At 43.4% G+C, this 19815-nt stretch overlaps 1 protein-coding gene across 6 annotated transcripts in view; it reads right to left on the reverse strand.

Moving 5' to 3' along the window:
- Positions 1-1449: 1449 nt before the first annotated feature.
- The window catches only part of LOC140725299 (anoctamin-7-like), a 209795-nt gene continuing 191429 nt past the window's right edge, over positions 1450-19815 (reverse strand). For all 6 annotated transcript variants that reach the window (XR_012098312.1, XM_073040598.1, XM_073040599.1 and 3 more), the window contains one exon: positions 1450-1649. Coding sequence is in view for 5 of the 6 variants with exons in the window: in XM_073040598.1 (XP_072896699.1) it covers positions 1533-1649 (117 nt within the window). In the remaining variant the exon portion in view is untranslated. The remainder of the gene's footprint in view (positions 1650-19815) is intronic.

The following is a 19815-nucleotide window of genomic DNA, read 5'->3' on the forward strand; positions in this document are numbered from 1 at the left end:
GATGAAGGGATTAAAAGTAACATTAGCAAATTTGCCGATGACACAAAACTGGGTGGCAGTGTGAAATGTCAGGAAGATGTTATGAGAATGCAGGGTGACTTGGACAGGCTAGGTGAGTGGGCAAATGTATGGCAGATGCAGTTTAATGTGAATAAATGTGAGGTTATCCACTTGGTGGCAAGAATGGAAGGCAGATTACTATCTAAATGGAGTCAAGTTAGGAAAAGGGGAAGTACAATGAGATCTAGGTGTTCTTGTACATCAGTCAATGAAAGCAAGCATGCAGGTACAGCAGGCAGTGAAGAAAGCTAATGGCATGCTGGCCTTTATTACAAGAGGAATTGCGTATAGGAGTAAAGAGGTCCTTCTGCAGCTGTACAGGGCCCTGGTGAGACCCCACCTGGAGTATTGTGTGCAGTTTTGGTCTCCAAATTTGAGGAAAGACATTCTTGCTATTGAGGGAGTGCAGCGTAGGTTCACAAGGTTAATTCTCGGAATGGTGGGACTGTCATATGTTGAAAGATTGGAGCGACTGGGCTTGTATACACTGGAATCTAGAAGGATGAGAGGGGATCTGATTGAAACATATAAGATTATTAAGGGTTTGGACACACTGGAGGCAGGAAGCATGTTCCCACTGATGGGTGAGTCCAGAACTAGAGGCCACAGTTTAAGAATAAGGGATAAGCCATTTAGAACAGAGATGCAGAAAAACTTTTTCACCCAGAGAGTGGTGGATATGTGGAGTGCTCTGCCCCAGAAGGCAGTGGAGGCCAAGTCTCTGGATGCTTTCAAGAGAGAGTTAGATAGAGCTCTTATAGATAGTGGGGTCAAGGCATATGGGGAGAGGGCAGGAATGGGGATTGTGTATTGTGTATGATCAGCCATGATCACAGTGAATGGCAGTGCTGGCTAGAAGAGCCGAATGGCCTACTCCTGCACCTACTGTCAATTGTCTATTGTTATCAACCCCAGTGTCCAATACCGGCCACATTTCACCCCAACATAATAAAAACACAAAACCTTCATCTTCCTCTGCCCTTTCCTGTACCTCCTCTATGATCCTACTTCCAAGCATCATCTCTCCTCCCTCCACATCAGTATTCCATAGAGGAAATTCCTATTGGACATTCACCCATTCTTCTTTAACCCCTATTGAGCCACTGACCATACAATCCCTCCAATAAAACATGAAAAGGCTCCTTTTTTAAAAACTCATTTCCCCCACCTCTCCCCAGGCCCGGGGCCCAATCACATATATTCTTATAAAGCAGTGTCACCGTTACTTCACTGTGTCAACTTTTATCTTTTAATCGCTCCAGTCTTCCACCCCCACATTCCTCATCTTCCATTTTCTGCACCTTAAAACTTCATTCCAGTTCTGAAGATGATCATGAAGTCTTTAACTCTTTTGTCTCTCTCCACAGATGCCACATGACCAGTTGACTATTGCATTATCCTTTGGTTTTATTTTAGAATTCTAAAATCCACAGTGATTTGCCTTTGAATTGGATGAAGAAGAGATTTGGGGACTAAAGCTGTTTATCCTCTGGGATAGGAGGCAAATCCTGCAGGTTTGTGGCAATTCCACTCTCTTGTGGGCTTGGCTTGCAAAATCCAGCTGGACTTTCAACGTGTTTCATGAGAGTCTGAGAAAACACAGAGAAACAGTCAGATTGTGCAACCAGACGCGTGTCTATGCAATGTGTTGGGCTGTGTGAATGTACATGCACATGCAGCCCAATGTACATACTTAGCAAATTTTCTGAATCAGTTGTACAAATTGTTCTTAATAGAAACCACAGGGCCAGTCACATATGATACCTACCTTGATGTTTCACCACACCATCCAGTCAGACCTTTTTGCTCAATCTTCCAATATAGTAAAGCGCTTAAAGCTGCTAATAATGTGCTTAAGGAACTTGAAAATCACCAGATACTTTTATTACTATTCTCCTGACTTTTAAAGCCACTTGTACTGCGGTTCAGAAAAACAATGCTGGAAACTGCAGAGTGATGTTGAAGCCACTGTCTCAAAGCTCTTGAGGTCTGGGTATGATCCTGACTCCAGGTGCTGTTTCTGTGGAGTTTGCATGTTCTCCCTGTGACTGTGACATTTTCCTCCAGATGCACCAGTTTCCTCCCACATTCCAAAAGCGTGAGGGTTGTAAATTGACCCTGGTGTGTAGGCAAGTGGTAGAATCTGGAGTAATTTGATGAATATAAGGGGAGAATGAAATGAGCAGAATTTCGGATGAATGGTTGATGAGCAGTGTGGACGGTTAGCTGAAAGATCAGTTTCAACATATGACACTGTAATGTAGTTCCAGAGTCTAATTAATATCTGCCACTCTGCACCCAAACAATTTCCATCTCTTATGTTTTCCTTTCAAACCCTGCATTCTTTCCCTCCTCTGCACTTACCCTTTTACTTCAATATCTTCTCAGCCCTTCATTTTCCTCTGCTGTTCCTACTGTGGATTCATGCTCTCCTGTGGACCATCTGATCACTCTACTAATCTTCTAGCATCTCTGTCTGCTCTCTTGCCTGTAACCCCTCCCCACCCCAAATTCTCATCTTTAACATGATCTACCAAAGCTTCACTTTGTGTATGACATTTTGATGGCCCTGTCTCCCTGGGTACCTGTCTAGTTTCTCAGCAAGGAGTGAGAAAAGTCTGTTGGATTAAATTGCATTTATTTCAATGCAAGATAAGGTGGATGAACTTGGGACCGGTTGTTACATGGGACTGAGACATTATAGCCATGATGGAAACCTGGCTAAGGGAGTAATAGGACTGGCAGCTTTAGATTGGACAGAGACAGAGAGAAGAGAGGAATGTGTGTTGCATTTTTGATTAAGGGGTGTCAGAGATGAAATCACTGAAAGATTGTCCAGTTTGGCTTCATGGCTGGAGCTGCCAAATAAGAAAGGGATGTACTATAGGCCCCAACAGTTAAAGGGAAATAGAAGAATAAATGTACAGAGTTGCCCTAGTAGGGGATTTTAACAGAGAGCATCAAAGACCATAGCTCTATTCAAATTTAAATAGCTATGGAAAGGCACAGAACTGGTTCATGGGTTCAAGTTTCAAATCGGGGCAAAGTGAATTTTGACAGTATGAGCAAGAGCTTAATAGGAGTAGATTGTTTGTGGGCAAAGGGACCACAGGCAGGTGGAACGCTTTTAAAAGTGACATAAAGCTCAAGGTATGCACATTCCTGTTAGAGCAAAGTACAATGTTGGTGGGAGGAGGGAAACCCAAATGATGAGGGATATTGAGGCTCTGTCCAGGAAGGAGGAGGCATTGATCAGGCAAAGGCAGCTGGGAATAAGCAAATCCCTGGAGAAGTGTATAGGATGCAGGAGGAGGAGAAAATCAGGACAACAAGAGGGCATGAGGTGACTTTGGCAGAGAAGATTAAGGGAACGCAAATGAGATTTTATGGTATATTAAGGGGAAAAGGGCCCATAAGACCATAAGATATAGGAGCAGAATTAAGCCATTTGGCCCATCGAGTCTGCTCTGCCATTTCATCATGGCTGATCCAATTTTCCTCTCAGTCCCTCAGAGACCAAAGGGGAGACCTCTGTACAGAGGGCCAGGAGATAGATGAGGTCATTGATGAATATTTCTACTCGATTTTTACAGTGGAGAAAGATGTGAAGATTTTGAAACTTGGAAAAAGTAAATGGGGAGGTCTTGGGGATAGTCTGTATTACAGTAGAAGTGATACTGGATGTGTTAAAAGGTACAAATTTTGACAAAACTGCAGAGCCTAACCAGGTTTATCCAGGAAATTGTGGGAGGCTAGAGAAGAAATCATGGGAGCCCTGGCTGAGGTATTTCCTTCATGAAGGCCACTGAACATTGTGTCTTTAGTTAAGAAGGGCGCAAAGAAAACCTGGTTACTATGGGCCAGTAAATCTAACATCTGTGGTAGGTAAGTTACTAAGAAGATTCTGTGATACAAGATATATGTACATACATCTGGAAAGACAGGAACTGGTTAGGAGTAGCCAGTGTGGACTTATTCATGGGAGATCACATCATTGAACCAAATTGTATTTTTTGATGAGGTGTCAAAGAAATATGATGAGGGAGGCCGGTACATGTGGTCTATATGGGCTTCAGTAAGGCCTCTAATAAGGTTCCACATGGTCGGCTGCTCTGGAGGACGGTTAGTATGGAATCCTGGGAAAGCTGGTTAATTGGCTTGATGGGAGGAGCAGAGGGTGATGGTGGGAGATTGTTTCTCAAATTGGAGGATTGTGCTGTGCATCAGGGGTCAGTGCTGGGCCTATTGTTGTCTGTCATCAGTATCGATGATTTGGATAAGAACACACCCGAAAATAAATTCTTGGGCTTCCGGCCGGATACAGGTATCAATTATTATCGATTGGTGGTTATAATCGATACCTGCACCCAGCTGGAAGCCTGAGAAGTCTATTCGTCATATACGCTGGGAAAGCACTAGATCCTTTTTCAATGCACACACGGTTAATAAATTTGCAGGTAACACTGAAATAGGTGATATACTGGGAAAGAAGGTGGGTACCAAAAATTTACAGGAAGACCTTCATCAGCTGGCTAAGTGGGTTGAAAACTGGTAAATGGAGTTTGATTTGGATGTGCAAGGTATTACATTTTGGAAAGTCAAATCTAGATATGACCTTTGCAGTGAAAAGCATAGCCCTGGGGAGGTGTACTGCCAGACAGCAAGCTCACAAGGTTCAGAAAGATGGTCTGTTGTGTTTACAGGCCATCTACAATGGTAAGGAAAAATGTTGCTTTGCAGTCTTCCTTGAACAAGTACATAGTTTTTTTTTCTTATGTGACTGTTCTTTTTTTCACCCCTTTCTTGTTATTTTAAATGCGCGTGTATGTTTATGCACCTTAGCCCGAGAGAAACACTGCCTCATTCAGCTGTATCCATGTATGGTTTGAATGACAAATAAACTTCATTTGAATTTTGATAATAAAGACTGAGTGGTCACTAACACCTTCAACTTTTCCAGTACCCTACTAGCTCTTCTTCCTCCTCCTCATCTGACTGATAAGCTAGCATTTTGCCACCACCATCCCTTCTCACAAGCTAGCTAATACTACAAGTCAAACTATGTGAAGTTAAATTACTTTTTAAACTTGTTTTTACCTCTGGAATCTACTTAATCTCTATGTTTTTCTGATTTCATTGCAGGATACAATGTAGAAAATTTAATTAGTGAAGAAGCTAGACTTCATTGGCATGGATTGTTGTAGACTGAGAAATGATCTTATAGATATATACAATCATGAACAGGATAGTTAGGGTAAATACACAGTCTTTTTTTCCCCAGAGTAAGGGGGTCAAAAACTAGAGGACATAGATTTAAGGTGAGAGGGATAGAATTAGTAGGAACCTGAAGGGCAACTTCTCCACACAGAGGATAGTGAAATGGGAAGGGAGATATAATGATAACATTAAAAAGGCACTTGGACAGATAGTAACAGTTTAGAGGGATATGGTACTTGGCATAGTCTGGCTGGGAAAGCATAGTTCCATGCTTTGTGACTCTTCGTTGTGTTATAGCTAACTCTTCCACTCCCTGTAATCACTAGCTCACATGCCTGTTCAATTGTCTCTGGACAAATTCTTTCATACTGAGATGTTTCTGGCGAGCAGAAACTGCTCTGACCACCCCTTCCCATCCTCTTCTCTCAATCCATACTCTCTTATTGGAGCTGGTTCATAAACCTTTGTCTGTCTGAGGGAGAAGTCAGCTGCATTAGTATTTTCTGTTTGGTCTCTTTACTTCCCTTCCCCATCTTGTGTTAGGAAGGGTTCAGAGGGACAGGGTCAAATGAGAGCAAACAGGACTAGCTTAGATGAGCATCTTGGTTGGTGTGCACGAGTTTCCATGCTGTATTGCTCTTTGCCTACTAGGTTATCCCCTTTACCCCTTCTCCCTCAACATTAGTCTTCAGCCCATTTCTGCCCTTTTGCACAAAGCTAGTTCAAAAGTTCAAAAACAGGAATGAAAGCTTAGTCCAAATTTATAGCCAGAGGGTATCCTACAAAGAAAATTGCAATCACCTTGCTTCCTGGCAATTCCCACTGCTGTGTAGTTAATATTGCAGTAGTATTTGAGTAATATTACATACATTTTGTTTGATTAAGCATTCTTGTTTATTTAAATAATTCATTGTGGGTTATATAAGAATAAGTGAATTGATACATGTGCACCTCATGGGCTCATAAATAGCAAGTACCAGGTAATATTCATAAATAAAGAGCAGAAATGGGTGGCTACATTGGAAAGATAGATGTGTTCAATTGCACAACAGATAACTGGTTCGTGTATACTGAGCTAATTGAACAGTATCTTGAAGCAAATGGAATAGCCAATGAGAAATGAGTGCCAGTTTTGCTGATGCATTGGATTTAAAGGCATACAGTTGGCTTTGAAGTTTAACTGTTTCAACTACACCAACCAAAATGAGCTTTGCTAATATAGTTAAAGTAATGCAGGAACATTTAGAACCAAAACCATTGTTGAATGCAGAATGTTTTAAGTTTCATAAGCAAAATCAAAAGGAAGGGTAGTTCATTCCAGTGTATGTGGCTGAGTTGAAGAGATTGTCTTGATGGGCACTGAGAGATTGTTTAGTTTGCAGAATCTTACAAGAAAGCATTAAAAAATGGACAAACAATAGCATGTTGGGCAGACAAAAATAAATGGACTGCACAGGGAAGAGAAAAAGCTTCAATTTCAACTGCAGTTTGAAAACAAGCTCTAATCTGCAGAAGAATGGAGAATCTAATGTGTCAGGTTTACGAAAAACCTGATAATGATGAGAATGGCACAGGACTGCATAGCCTTGAGATTTCCAATGTGTAAATTAACAATAGACATGCAATATGGATTATCCCATGGTGAAAGGTAAATTAATTAAAATGGAATTGGACACAGGTCAGCTGTTTCAGTCAGTCCACAAAATGAGAAAAGATCCTGAAGAAAAGATAACTTGTGTGGGAATGACATTCATAACAATGAAATCGAACAACCAACAAGCCACATTGGGCCTGTATATGGTAAAAACAGGAGGACAACTATGACTTCATTGGACTTCCATCCATCATTTACATGCCACATCCCTGCAGTAGTCAACCATAAGCAAATTAAGAAAGGTCGTGGATGATGCCACACCTGTCTCCATGCTGTGCACCATGAACCATTGCCCTACAGAGGACAAACAGGAGTTGGTGCTGACCTCTGTGCCTCTGGTTGGAAAGGATATTGGACCAAGGAAATGCTGCTCAGATCTTTGCAGGCAACATATCTGGAAAAAAAGCTTCTGATATGTTTATCAGGCAGCTACTTGTGAAATATGGCTTAGATTTAAGCTGTGTTATGAATGTGAAGCAACTCTGAGGGGCCGAAGGGTACAAAGTCGCCCCCTCCTTTTGGAGAATCGCAAGATCGCTATTAATTCGGGTCTGGGACCCAGGAAATGAGAGAGAGACACACAGAATACACAGGGTTTGGAATGTGTCCTGGCCTCAGCGAAATGGAACCACTGATAATGGCTATTGTCCCTTGGAGACGGAATTGTGTATTGAGTACTGTACTATTCATTGAAACCCCTCAGGGGACAACCAGAGTGGGCTGGTTGAGGGATTGCATCATCCCAACCTGATTGACATCTGAGACCCCGTGAATAAGGATAAAAGAGGGGTCTGGGGAACAACCCCTTTAGACGCACCAGGAGAAATGCTAGAAATCCTGTGACAGTGTTTAATAGCGACAGCTGGTGGAGGTTCGTGTGCGTTCTCCCTTGCCAGGGTGGCGGGCTCATCACGGAAGAACGGTTTAGCTAAAGGGGAGGCCACAAGTGAAAGGCCACGACAACGAGACTTGTGACGGATCGAAATCATAAAAGGAAAAGCCAGCAAGTTTTTCTCCAAATCTCTCTCTCTCTCCAACAAATTGCAACACAGCGGTCCCCAAAGGCTGCAGCCTGCATGAACTGAGTGAACTTTATATTTCCATTGGACAATACATTTTCCCCTAGACAACGATAGAGCTTATTTCTTATTGATTATTATTATACTCGCACTTTTAGATTTAGTATTGACGACGTATATTATCTGTATAATTGCATTGATATTATTTTTGTGTATTTTTACTAATAAATAATGTTAAAAATAGTATCATCAGACTTCAACGGACATCTCCATCTTTGCTGGTAAGTGACCCAGTTACGGGGGCTCATCCCGGGATTTGATACCAAATTGGAGGGCCAGTGAATCGGGCTTTTAAGTCCAAACTTGGATCTGGTTGCGCGGGTAACCAGACGGGAAACCAGCAAAGATGGACGTAGATGAATTTATAGAAAACCCGACTCTGGAGGCGCTAGGGGCTGCCACAAAGTCGGACTTAATAAATATTGTGAAAGGACTAAATCTTGCAGAGGTGAGGTTGTTGATGAAAAAGCGGGAGGTGCGGAGGGCCATAACTCAGTATTATATTGTGAAGAATGTGTTTTCGGCTGAGGTATTGAAAAATATCCCTGAAAAGGCACCAGCTAGTGGGACGGCTCAGTTAGAGTTGGAGAAATTAAGGTTGGAACATGAAATTAAGTTAAAACAGCTGGAAGCAGCTGAAAAGGAAAAAGAAAAAGCCGGCAAGCAAAGGGAGCATGAGCTCCGGCTAGAGGAGTTAGAGGTGAAAAGGGAGAAGGAAAGAGCTGAAAAGGAGCAGGAAAGAGCTGAGAAGCAGAGGGAGCATGAAATTCAGTTAAAACAGCTGGAAGCAGCTGAAAAAGAGAAGGAAAGGTCTGAAAAAGAGAAAGAGAGAGCCGAAAAGGAGAGGGAGTATGAGGAGAAGGAGAAACAGAGGCAACATGAGATGGACCTGGAGAAGTTAAGGCAAGAGCGAAGAGCTCAAGGGCCAGACCGACAGGAGAGATTTAATGTTAGTAGGGAGTTTGGGTTAGTACCTCCATTTGAGGAGACGGATGTTGATAGTTATTTCTTGCATTTTGAAAAGGTGGCAGTGAGTCAGAAGTGGCCCAAAGAGCAATGGGTGGCGTTGTTACAAAGTGTGTTAAAAGGGAAGGCACAACGGGCATATGCGGCGTTGTCCATGGAGGAGGAAGAGTCGGAGAATTATGAGAAAGTAAAGGAGGCCATTCTCCGGACCTATGAATTGGTACCTGAAGCTTATAGACAAAAGTTCAGAAATTTAAAGAAAGGGTGGAATCAGACGTATACCGAGTTTGCCTATGAGAAGGGTGTGCTCTTGGATCGTTGGTGTGCAGCAGAAATGGTGGAAGAAGATTTTCGGCGTCTCAGGGAGTTAATTCTGATTGAGGAATTTAAAGGTTGTGTTTCGGAGGATATCCGGATGTATTTGAACGAGAAGCCGAATAAGTCCATATCCAAATTTGCTAGGTTCACAGATGAATATGCCCTAACCCACAAGACAAAGTTTTCCTCCAATAAGAGTTACCAGAAAGACCGTGGGAACGGTAGAGAAAGCCCGTCGGCTGAGGCAGAGATTCAGCCGGGAGCTAGCGGTAAAAATAAGGAGGAGGAAAGGCAAGACGGCAGGAGGGGTCCTGGCTTGACCTGTTTTAATTGTGGAAAGGTGGGTCATATTGCATCTAAGTGTCTTGCTCCGAGGAAGGAGATAGGAAAAGGGAAAGCAGCAGTCCCTACAGGATGTATTGTGGTGATCAGTAAATCGATGAGAGAGCCCCAGGTAGATAGAATATGAGAGGGGCGTGAGAAATTTATTTCAGAAGGAACCGTGTCTGTGAAAGAGGGAGACACACCAGTTCCAGTGCGGATCTGGAGAGACACTGGAGCTGAGCTGTCATTGATTCGCAGTACGGTACTAGATTTTGGTCCCGAGACTGGAGAGGTAGCTTTGAGAGGCATAGGAAAAGGGACAGAAGCTGTGCCTTTGCATAGGATCATTATAAATTGTGAGCTGGTATCTGGACCAGTTAAAATAGGGGTGCAATCAGAATTCCCAAGAACTGACGTAGACATCCTTCTGGGTAACGATTTAGCAGGTGGTGACGTTTGGTCGGCCATGGAGCTGACGAGCCAGCCTGTAAGTGTTGAGGACCCGCCCCTAGATTCCGAGATCTATCCCGCATGCGCGACCACTCGCAGCATGTCGAGAAAGGCAGCTGAGAAAGAGGCCAGTATCGATTTGGCTGAGATGTTTTTACCGACCCTGTACCAAGAGGGGTTAGAGGGTGGTAAAACGGAGAATAGGGAGGTGAAAGAGAGTAAGGAAGAGGAGGTAGACCTATCCTTAGCCAGGAGGAAATTTATAGAGGCACGGAGTAAAAATGAGAAACAGATAAGGCTGTTAGAAGGTCCAGGGTTGGACATGGATGATCTGTCTGGTTTGACAGAACTTTTGAAGAAGTTGAAAATTCTAAAGGTGTTCCCGGTAATGAAATGAGGGCAGTCCTAGATGAAAGGGATGCCATTACCTTGAAAAAGTCTGCTGGGTTGGCAGATGAGGTTGTTTCAGCCCGCAGGGTTGAGTTTACTCCGGAAGGGAGTTGCCCAGAGAGTAACTGGGAGGATCAGGGGAACTTAGAATTTGAAAAGGGGACGGGTACTGAAAGCCTGGAAGAGGCAGATGTCCCGTTTGAGTGTGTTCAAGATGTGGATGCACGTGGTACTGAACCTAGTAATGGAACTCAGAACAAGTCTGAGGTATTTGATTCAGTTGAAAAGGAATGCAGTCCTTGTGGGTCAGATGGACTTGGTTTGGTGAAGAAAGGGTTAACCTTGGTACTAGTGGGAAGTGAGAATTCCCAGTTGTTTGTGCTCGAAGGTGTGTTAAAAGTCAGTGAGGAGATAAAAGGTGGTGAGGTGAATATTATTATTGAAGGAAAAGGGAAAAGTGTAGTTTCCAAATCGAATGAAGAAAATTTAAAGTCTGGATTGGTGTCAGAATCAGTAACCAGGCTGAAGGGACAATGGCTTGTTACCAAGGTGCCTGCAAATCAATTACAGGTTGAGTTGGAATGTAAAGGTGCCCCACACGCTATTGTTATTCAAGAGTGTGCTGTGAAGAGGCAGAATTTGAAATGCTGTTTGGACAAAGAGGGATCGCTTGCAGATCTTAAATTGAAAACTAATAGAATGAAGGATCCTGAAGATAAAATTAACGACTTGCTTAAAAAAATAAAGAATTGTGTGGAAATTCGGCAAATGGGCTATGTTTGGAAAACATTGTTGATAAAATAACTCCTATGAAAGGAGCATGCAAAAGCCTATTCCACACTGGTGTGCAGGCTAACCACGTGGGAGTTAACTGGAAAAGGGGCGAGGGTTGACGGGATGCCACTTTAAATAACAGGATCCGTTTTTAAGGGATTTCGACAAAGCATGTGAATAATAACAACAACCCCCATGGAAGATTGACTGTTAAGTCTGAAAGTAAAATAAAGATTAGTATTTGCATGAACTCTTGTAATATACACGTAAGCTAAGATCACAACTCTTTAGTTTTTGTTTGCTGAAGAAAAGGAATAAAAATAGGTGGTTATTAAATTGGAGTCTGATGCTACAAGAATTTATTAAGGTACAAGATATTAAGATATTACAGGAAGTGACAATGTAATCGCTAACTGTTTAGATGCTGAATTGAATGCGTCACTGTATTACTCTGTAGTGAAAAAAAACTCTTTTGTATTGTGTTAGATTCTGAAATCCTGTAAGACTCTGTATTCATTAATTTTTACCTGTGGCAAAAATCTTAGAAGGAAGGGGGTGTTATGAATGTGAAACAACTCTGAGGGGCCGAAGGGTACAAAGTCGCCCCCTCCTTTTGGAGAATCGCAAGATCGCTATTAATTCGGGTCTGGGACCCAGGAAATGAGAGAGAGAGACACACAGAATACACAGGGTTTGGAATGTGTCCTGGCCTCAGCGAAATGGAACCACTGATAATGGCTATTGTCCCTTGGAGACGGAATTGTGTATTGAGTACTGTACTATTCATTGAAACCCCTCAGGGGACAACCAGAGTGGTCTGGTTGAGGGATTGTATCATCCCAACCTGATTGACATCTGAGACCCCGTGAGTAAGGATAAAAGAGGGGTCTGGGGAACACCCCTTTAGACGCACCAGGAGAAACGCTAGAGATCCTGTGACAGCGTTTAATAGCGACAGCCGGTGGAGGTTCGTGTGCGTTCTCCCTTGCCAGGGTGGCGGGCTCACCACGGAAGAACGGTTTAGCTAAAGGGGAGGCCACAAGTGAAAGGCCACGACAACGAGACTCTGACGGATCGAAATCATAAAAGGAAAAGCCAGCAAGTTTTTCTCCAAATCTCTCTCTCTCTCCCACCATTGCAACACAGCGGTCCCCAAAGGCTGCAGCCTGCATGAACTGAGTGAACTTTATATTTCCATCGGATAATACATTTTCCCCTAGACAACGATAGAGCTTATTTCTTATTGATTATTATTATACCCGCACTTTTAGATTTAGTATTGACAACGTATATTGTCTGTATAATTGCATTGATATTATTTTTGTGTATTTTTACTAATAAATACTGTTAAAAATAGTATCATCAGACTTCAACGGACGTCTCCATCTTTGCTGGTAAGTGACCCAGTTACGGGGTTTGTAACAGCTGGAAGAGATTCAAGAAATTGCAGGCAAGTTGCAAGTGTTGGGCTTCCATGAATATAAAGAACCGGAACCTACTCTGTGTTAAGATTATTGAGGGACCTTCAAGTGGGAGACAAAAAGCTGCTTGTAAAAGTGGATGCAAAGACCAAAGCCCAGCTGGACAAATGGAAAGACAAAAAGAAAGGAGTGAATGGAGATTTGTCAGAGGATGTTGTGGATGAGGAAACCAAGAGGAGAAACCAGATCGCAAAGGGACCAATAGAAGGATTTATAAGAAAATACTCCAGTGATCAGTTCACCTTCCCAAGATTCAGATGCATAAACTAGAAGAAGAAAAAGGAAGGAGAAGAAATGTGTCCAGAGCTGTCAGAAAACTTTCTATAATATCAGAATCAACTCCTACAACCATCACAGAGGCTCTAAACCTGAGACTGCTTTCACAGACATCTGCCAAGCAGAGTGATCTCCCTTGTCAGGAAAGATGCTATTCCACGAGAGTAAGGAATCCTCCACAGCGATTAAATCTTTAGGCCTCAATGGGACAATTTAAAATGTGCTGTGCTGTGGATGTCTGTATATACTAGTTGTACTATATAGTATACTGAGTTGAGATGCATTCTATATTGAGTTGGAGTTTATAGCTAAGCAGAGAGGAGTGTTGTGTATTTAATATTTAAGAAATGTTTGAGTAGTATTGTAAATTTATTATTTAATTAAGCATTGTTTAATCACTCATTATGGGTTATATGTAAAAATAAGTGAATTGCATATGTCATGATGTTACCATGCGATATGTACTTGCCTCATTTAAAGTAAACATGAACTTTGTAACATCTCTCAGCTCTTTTGTTCCTTTGAATTAGTTTCATATTTTGTAGTTACAAACATAACACCTGCACCCTCTGCTTCCTTCTGCCCCTGCCTGTTTCTCTCTGCAGTTCCCTCTGCCTTTCTATATGTTGTAAGTCTTCAACTATACCCTCGGCTTTGCACCAGTGCCCTCTCCTCTCGGTTCCCATCTGTTGTGTTCATACCCCTCATACGTACTGAGACATCTCCTCACGCAGAATGGGAGATCTGGGAAGGTATCAAGCTGCCTGGTTGCCTCTGCTGTAGAAAAGACTCTTAAATAGAGTTTTGTATTTGAACTGTAAACCGCAACGAACTCTCAGTGCCTTGTGAGCACGTTTTTCGTCCAAAGGCTAAGGATGTACATACAAACCCTGACAGAAGGTCACGTACACAGCAGTGGCATGCAGTTGTGAAAATACCACAAGGGAAACTGCTGTCAGCTAACATTAATTCTGGCCCATGCATTCAACACTAAATATTCCCAAGGCACTTGTGCAGGACCGTTACCAAACAAAAGTTGAAAGCAGGGGGAAAAGAAAAAACAAAAATCTTGTCGACCTGAAAGTTCAAAAACTGCAGAGTACAGATATGTCACTATATACAACCCTGAGATACTATTTTCTTGTGGGCATTCACCGTAGATACAAAGAAATGCCATAGAATCAATGAAAAAAAACACACAAAACAAATAGGAAAAAGTAACACATGCAAAGACAACAAACTGTGCAAATACAAAAAAATGAATCAAAACAATAAATTAGCAAAAAATATAGAGAGGGTGAGAATGAGAGTCCTTGAAACTGAGTCCACGGGTTCTAGGAACAGTTCAGTGCTGGGATTGAGTGCTGTTATTCCCTCTGGTTCAGGAGCCTGATAGCCAAGGGGTAATGACTGTCCCTGAACTTGATGGTGTGGGTGCTAAGGCTCTTGTACCTCCTTCCTGATGGCATCAGCAAGAAGGGAACATGACATTGGTGGTGAAGGTCCTCATTGGGACCTCCTGGGACACTGCCTCATGTGGATGTGCTCAGTGGAGGGGAGGGCTTCACCTGCCATGGACTGGGTTGTATCCACTTTTTTTAAATGGGCTTTTCTGTTTAAGGGCATTGGTGTTTCAATACCAGGCTGTGATGTAACCAGTCAGTATTCTCTCCATTACACATCTATAGAAGCTTGTCAGTGACAATAACGTGCCAAAGCTTCACAAACTTCTAAGTAAATAGAGGTGCTGTTGTGCCTTCTTTGTAATGGCACTTATGTGTGGGACCTAGGACAGGTCCTCTGAAATGAAGTTAAAGTTGCTGACCCTCTCCACCTCTGATTTCCCTGATGAGAACTGGCTCATGAACCTCTGGTTTCATCTTCCTGCAGTGAATAGTCAGTTTCTTAGTCTTACCGACAATGAGTGAGAGGCTGTTGTTGTGGCACAACTCAGCTAGACTTTCAATCTCTCTCCCATACATTGATTCATCACCACCTTTCCTTCAGCCAGTAACATCAGCAAACTTGAATACGACACTGGAGCTGTGCTATGACACACAGAGATAAGTGTAAAGTGAGTAGATCAGGGGGCTAGGCACACATCCTTGAGGTGCATCTGTGCTGATGGAGATTGTGGAGGAGATGTTGTAGCCAATCCAAACTGACTGGGGTCTGCAAAGGAGGAAATAGAGGATCCAATTGCACAAGGAGGTATTGAGGCCTAGATCTTGGAGTTTATTAATTAGTTTTGAAGAGATAATAATGAATGCATAGCTGTAGTCAATGAAGAGCATCCTGATGGATCCTATGGATCTTTGCGTCCAATGTTCCAGGATCGAGTGAAGAGCCAATGAAATGGCATCTACTGTGGACGTGTTGTGACAGTAGGCAAACTGAAACGGATCCAAGTCACTCCTCAGACAGGAGTTGATTTGTTTCATAAACAACATCCCAAGCACAGCGGATGTAAGTACTACTGGACAATAGTCTTTCAGGCGGGTTACCACCAGTATAATTGAAGCCTGCTTGTAGCAGGTGGGTATCTCAGACTGCTGAAGCAAGAGGTTAAAGATCTCAGTGTACCGTCCAGCCAGATGATCAGCTCAGGTCTTCAGTATCCAGCCATGAACCCTGTCCTGGCCAGGGTTCACCCTCCTGAAGGATGCTCCTCATGTCAGCCTCAGAGACTGAAATCACAGGGTCGTCGGGGGCTGTGGGAGTTTGTGTATTAACTCTGTTAACGATGCCTTGCACCTAAACCAGCAATTTGCTTTTCATTTACATTTCAAGCATATTTTGTTTCCTTATTTAGAGGTAATCTAAATTCTGAGATCAGCCATGATCTCAGAATGGCGGTGCAGGCTCGAAGGGCCAAATGGTCTACTTCTGCACCTATTGTCTATTGTCTATTGTAATGTTTAAGGAGTGTCTTAAATAAGAGATAAAGAGATGGTGAGGTGTTGGGAAAGAATTGAAGGAATGGATACCAGAAATGACATGATTACATTTGGAGACAGACACAAGGCTAGAAATAGAGAAAGGCAGATGAACGAGGCATTGTGGCGCTGGAAGGGGTTAGAACCAACTCTGGAGATGCACAATAAAGGTTAGGGTGTTTTGTTTTCACCAGTCCAGTGTGCATCTGTTTGAATGCTTCCCTGCAAACCAGGCAGATATTAACTGCAGAAATTTGCTCCTTAGACAGGGTTACCAGTTCCTTAGGCGCATCCTGCAGGCTCCAGGAATTTATTAAACACAAAATATTCCGCAGATGCTGGGGTCAAAGCAACACGCACAACACACTGGAGTAACTCAGCAGGTCGGGCAGCATCCGTGGAAACAAACAGTCAATGTTTTGGGCCGAGACCCTTCGACAGGACTGAAGAGGGAGGGGGCAGGGGTGGGGGGAGAGTGGGAAGGAGAAGGCTGGTAGGTGTCAGAGGAAAGATCAAGGGGTGGGGGAGGGGAAGCAGGGAGGGAAACAAGGGGACAAGGGGAACTCGGTCCCTGTTGTGGTGACGGGAGGATGGGGTGAGGGCTGAAGTGTGGGAAATGGAGGAGATGTGGGTGAGGGCATCATTGATGATGGCAGAAAGGAAACCACAATTCTTAAAGAAAGAGGACATTTGAGATGTCCTAGAACAGATGGGGGGACCACTTTGTCGAGCACCTCCGCTCCATCCACCACAACAGACAGAATCTCACGTTTGCCACCCACTTCAACTCTGCTTCACATTCCCATTCGGATATGTCCATACATGGCCTCCTCTACTGCCATGATGAGGCCAAACTCAGGTTGGAGGAGCAACACCTAATATACTGTCTGGGTAGTCTCCAGCCCCTTGGTATGAATATCGAATTCTCCAACTTCCGGTAATTCCCTCCCCCTCCCTTCCACCATCCCACTTTCACTCTGCCTCTTCCTCCAGCTGCCTCTCTCATGATTCTGCCTCCTTCTACCACCCATAGTGCTTTCCCCTTACATTCCTTCTTCACCTTTCCTGCCTATCCCCTCCCTGCTTCCCCTCCCCCCCACCCTTTGATCTTTCCTCTTATTGGTTTTTGACCTGGCACCTATCGGCCTTCTCCTTCCCACCCTCCCCCCACCTTCTTTATAGGGCCCCTGCCCTTCCCTCTTCGGTCCTGTCGGGGGGTCATGGCCCGAAACGTTGACTGCTCGTTTCTATGGATGCTGCCTGACCTGCTGAGTTCCTCCAGCGTGTTTTGCATGTTCCAGGAATTTATTAATTTCCTTATGATGCAGGAGAAATAAAAATCAGAAAAGAAAAGTAAAAAAATATTCTTTTTCTCATCATTAGGTATAAAAATAGATGGAGCAAGAAAAATGCACAGAAGTCATATAATGAAACCTCCAGGAGTAGCACTCCAAGTAGTACTTAAGAATAGTGCTAAAACAGAAATAATATTCTAAAAAAAGTGAGGTAGTGTTCATGGGTTCAATGTCCATTCAGGAATCGGACGGCAGAGAGGAAGAAATTGTTCCTGAATTGCTGAGTATGTGCCTTCAGGCTTCTGTACCTCCTTCCTGATGGTAACAATGAGAAGAGGGCATGTCCTGGGTGATGGTGTCCTTAATAATGGACACTGCCGTTCTGATGCACCATTCTTTGAAGCTGTCTTGAACACTACAGAAGCTAGTATCCAAGGTGGAGCTGAATAATTTTACAACTTCCTGTTGCTTCTGTTGATCTTGTGCAGTAGCCCCCCCCCCACCCCCCATACTACCAGACAGTGATGAACCTGTTAGAATGCTCTCCATGTTACATCTGTAAGTTTGAGTGTTTTAGGTGCCAAAACAAATCTCCTCAAACTCCGAGTGGGGTATAGCCACTGTCTTGTCTTCTTTATAGCTGTATCAATACATAGGGATCTGGTTAGATCCTCAGAGATCCTGACAGCCAGGAACTTGAAACTGATCATTCTCTCCACTCTGAGGATTGGTTCTTATTCCCTCATCTTACCCTTCCTGAAATCCACAATCAGCTCTTTGGTCATTGAGTGCAAGGTTGTTGCTGCGACACCACTCAACTAGCTGGTATATCTGCTCCTGTACGCCTTCTCATCTCCATCTGTGTTTTGACCAACAATGGGTGTATCATCAGCAAATTTATAGATGGCATTTGAGCTATGCCTAGCCACACAGTCACGGGTATAGAGAGAGTAGGTCAGTGGGCTAAGCACATATCTCTGAGGTGCGTCAATGTTGATTGTCAGTGAGAGGGAGATATTATTACTAGTCCACATAGATAGTGGTCTTCTGGTTAGGAAGTCAAGGATTCAGTTGCAGAGGGAGGTACAGAGGCCCGGGATCTGTAGCTTATTGACCAAGACTGTGGGAATGATGGTGTTAAATGCTGAGCTATAGTCAATGAACAGCAATGTCTAGTTTGTATTGTCCAGGTGATGCAAGGCCGTGCAATGAGCCATTGAAATTACGTGGCAAAAGGCAAATTGCAGTGGGTCCAGGTCCTTGCTGGGGCAGGAGTTGATTGTGGCCATGACCAGCATCTCAAAGCATTTCATCACTGTACAGGTGGGTACTGCTGGATGATAGTCATTAAAGCAACCCACACTACTCTTCTTGGGCACTAGTATCATTGCTGCTCTTTTGAAACAGGTGGTAACTTCTGACCATATCAGTGAGAGGTTGAAAATGTCCTTAAGGGCACATATCTCCCTCAGGGTAAATGTTGAGATGTTTTCACTGATGGGAGAGTCTTGAATGAGTGGAGACAGATAAGTGGGTAATTATAACTGAGATGTGGATGAAATTGTTCCATATATTACAAACTGTTCTATATTTCTTTATGACATGCATGCCATTCAACCCATCAAGACTGTGCCAGCTCACATGGCAATCTTTTTCCTCGCTAATTTTCCTTTGAACCTATTCTTCCGCTGTTCCCAATAATTCCACCACCTGGTGGAATTCAAAATATGGTGGAGATGGTGGAGGCATTAGTAGTGAACTTTTAAGAATCACTAGAGTCTGGAATGGTTCTGGAGGATTGGAAAATTACAAATGTCACACCACTCTTTAAGATAGAGAAGCAAAAGTTATCCTGACTTCAGTGGTTGGTAAGATGGTAGAGTCCATTATTAAAGATGAGCTTATGGGTACATGGAAGCACATGATAAAATAGGATGAAGTTAGCATTCACGAGGAAATCTGCAGATGCTGGAAATTCAAGCAACACACACAAAATGCTGGTGGAACACAGCAGGCCAGGCAGCATCTATAAGGAGAAGCACTGTCAACGTTTTGGGCTGAGACCCTTCATCAGGACTAACTGAAAGGAAAGATAGCAAGAGATTTGAAAGTAGGAGGGGGAGGGGGAAATGCGAAATGATAGGAGAAGACCGGAGGGGGTGGGGTGAAGCTGAGAGCCGGAAAGGTGATTGGCAAAAGGGATACAGAGCTGGAGAAGGGAAAGGATCATGGGACGGGAGGCCTCAGGAGAAAGAAAGGGGGAGGGGAGCACCAGAGGGAGATGGAGAACAGGCAGAGTGAAGGGCAGAGAGAGAAAAAAAAGAGGGGGAAAAAACTAAATATATCAGGGATGGGGTAAGAAGGGGAGGAGGGGCATTAACGGAAGTTAGAGAAGTCAATGTTCATGCCATCAGGTTGGAGGCTACCCAGCCGGTATATAAGGTGTTGTTCCTCCAACTTGAGTTGGAGTTAGCATTGTTTCCTTTAGGAGAAAACTTCCTCACAAATCTGTTTGAAATAACAGACAGGCTAGACAAAGGAGAGCCAGTGGTTTTTGCTTACTTGGATTTTCAGAAGGCCTTTGACAAAGTCCCA

The sequence above is a fragment of the Hemitrygon akajei genome, chromosome 3 (assembly GCF_048418815.1).
Source record: "Hemitrygon akajei chromosome 3, sHemAka1.3, whole genome shotgun sequence".
NCBI lineage: Eukaryota > Metazoa > Chordata > Chondrichthyes > Myliobatiformes > Dasyatidae > Hemitrygon > Hemitrygon akajei.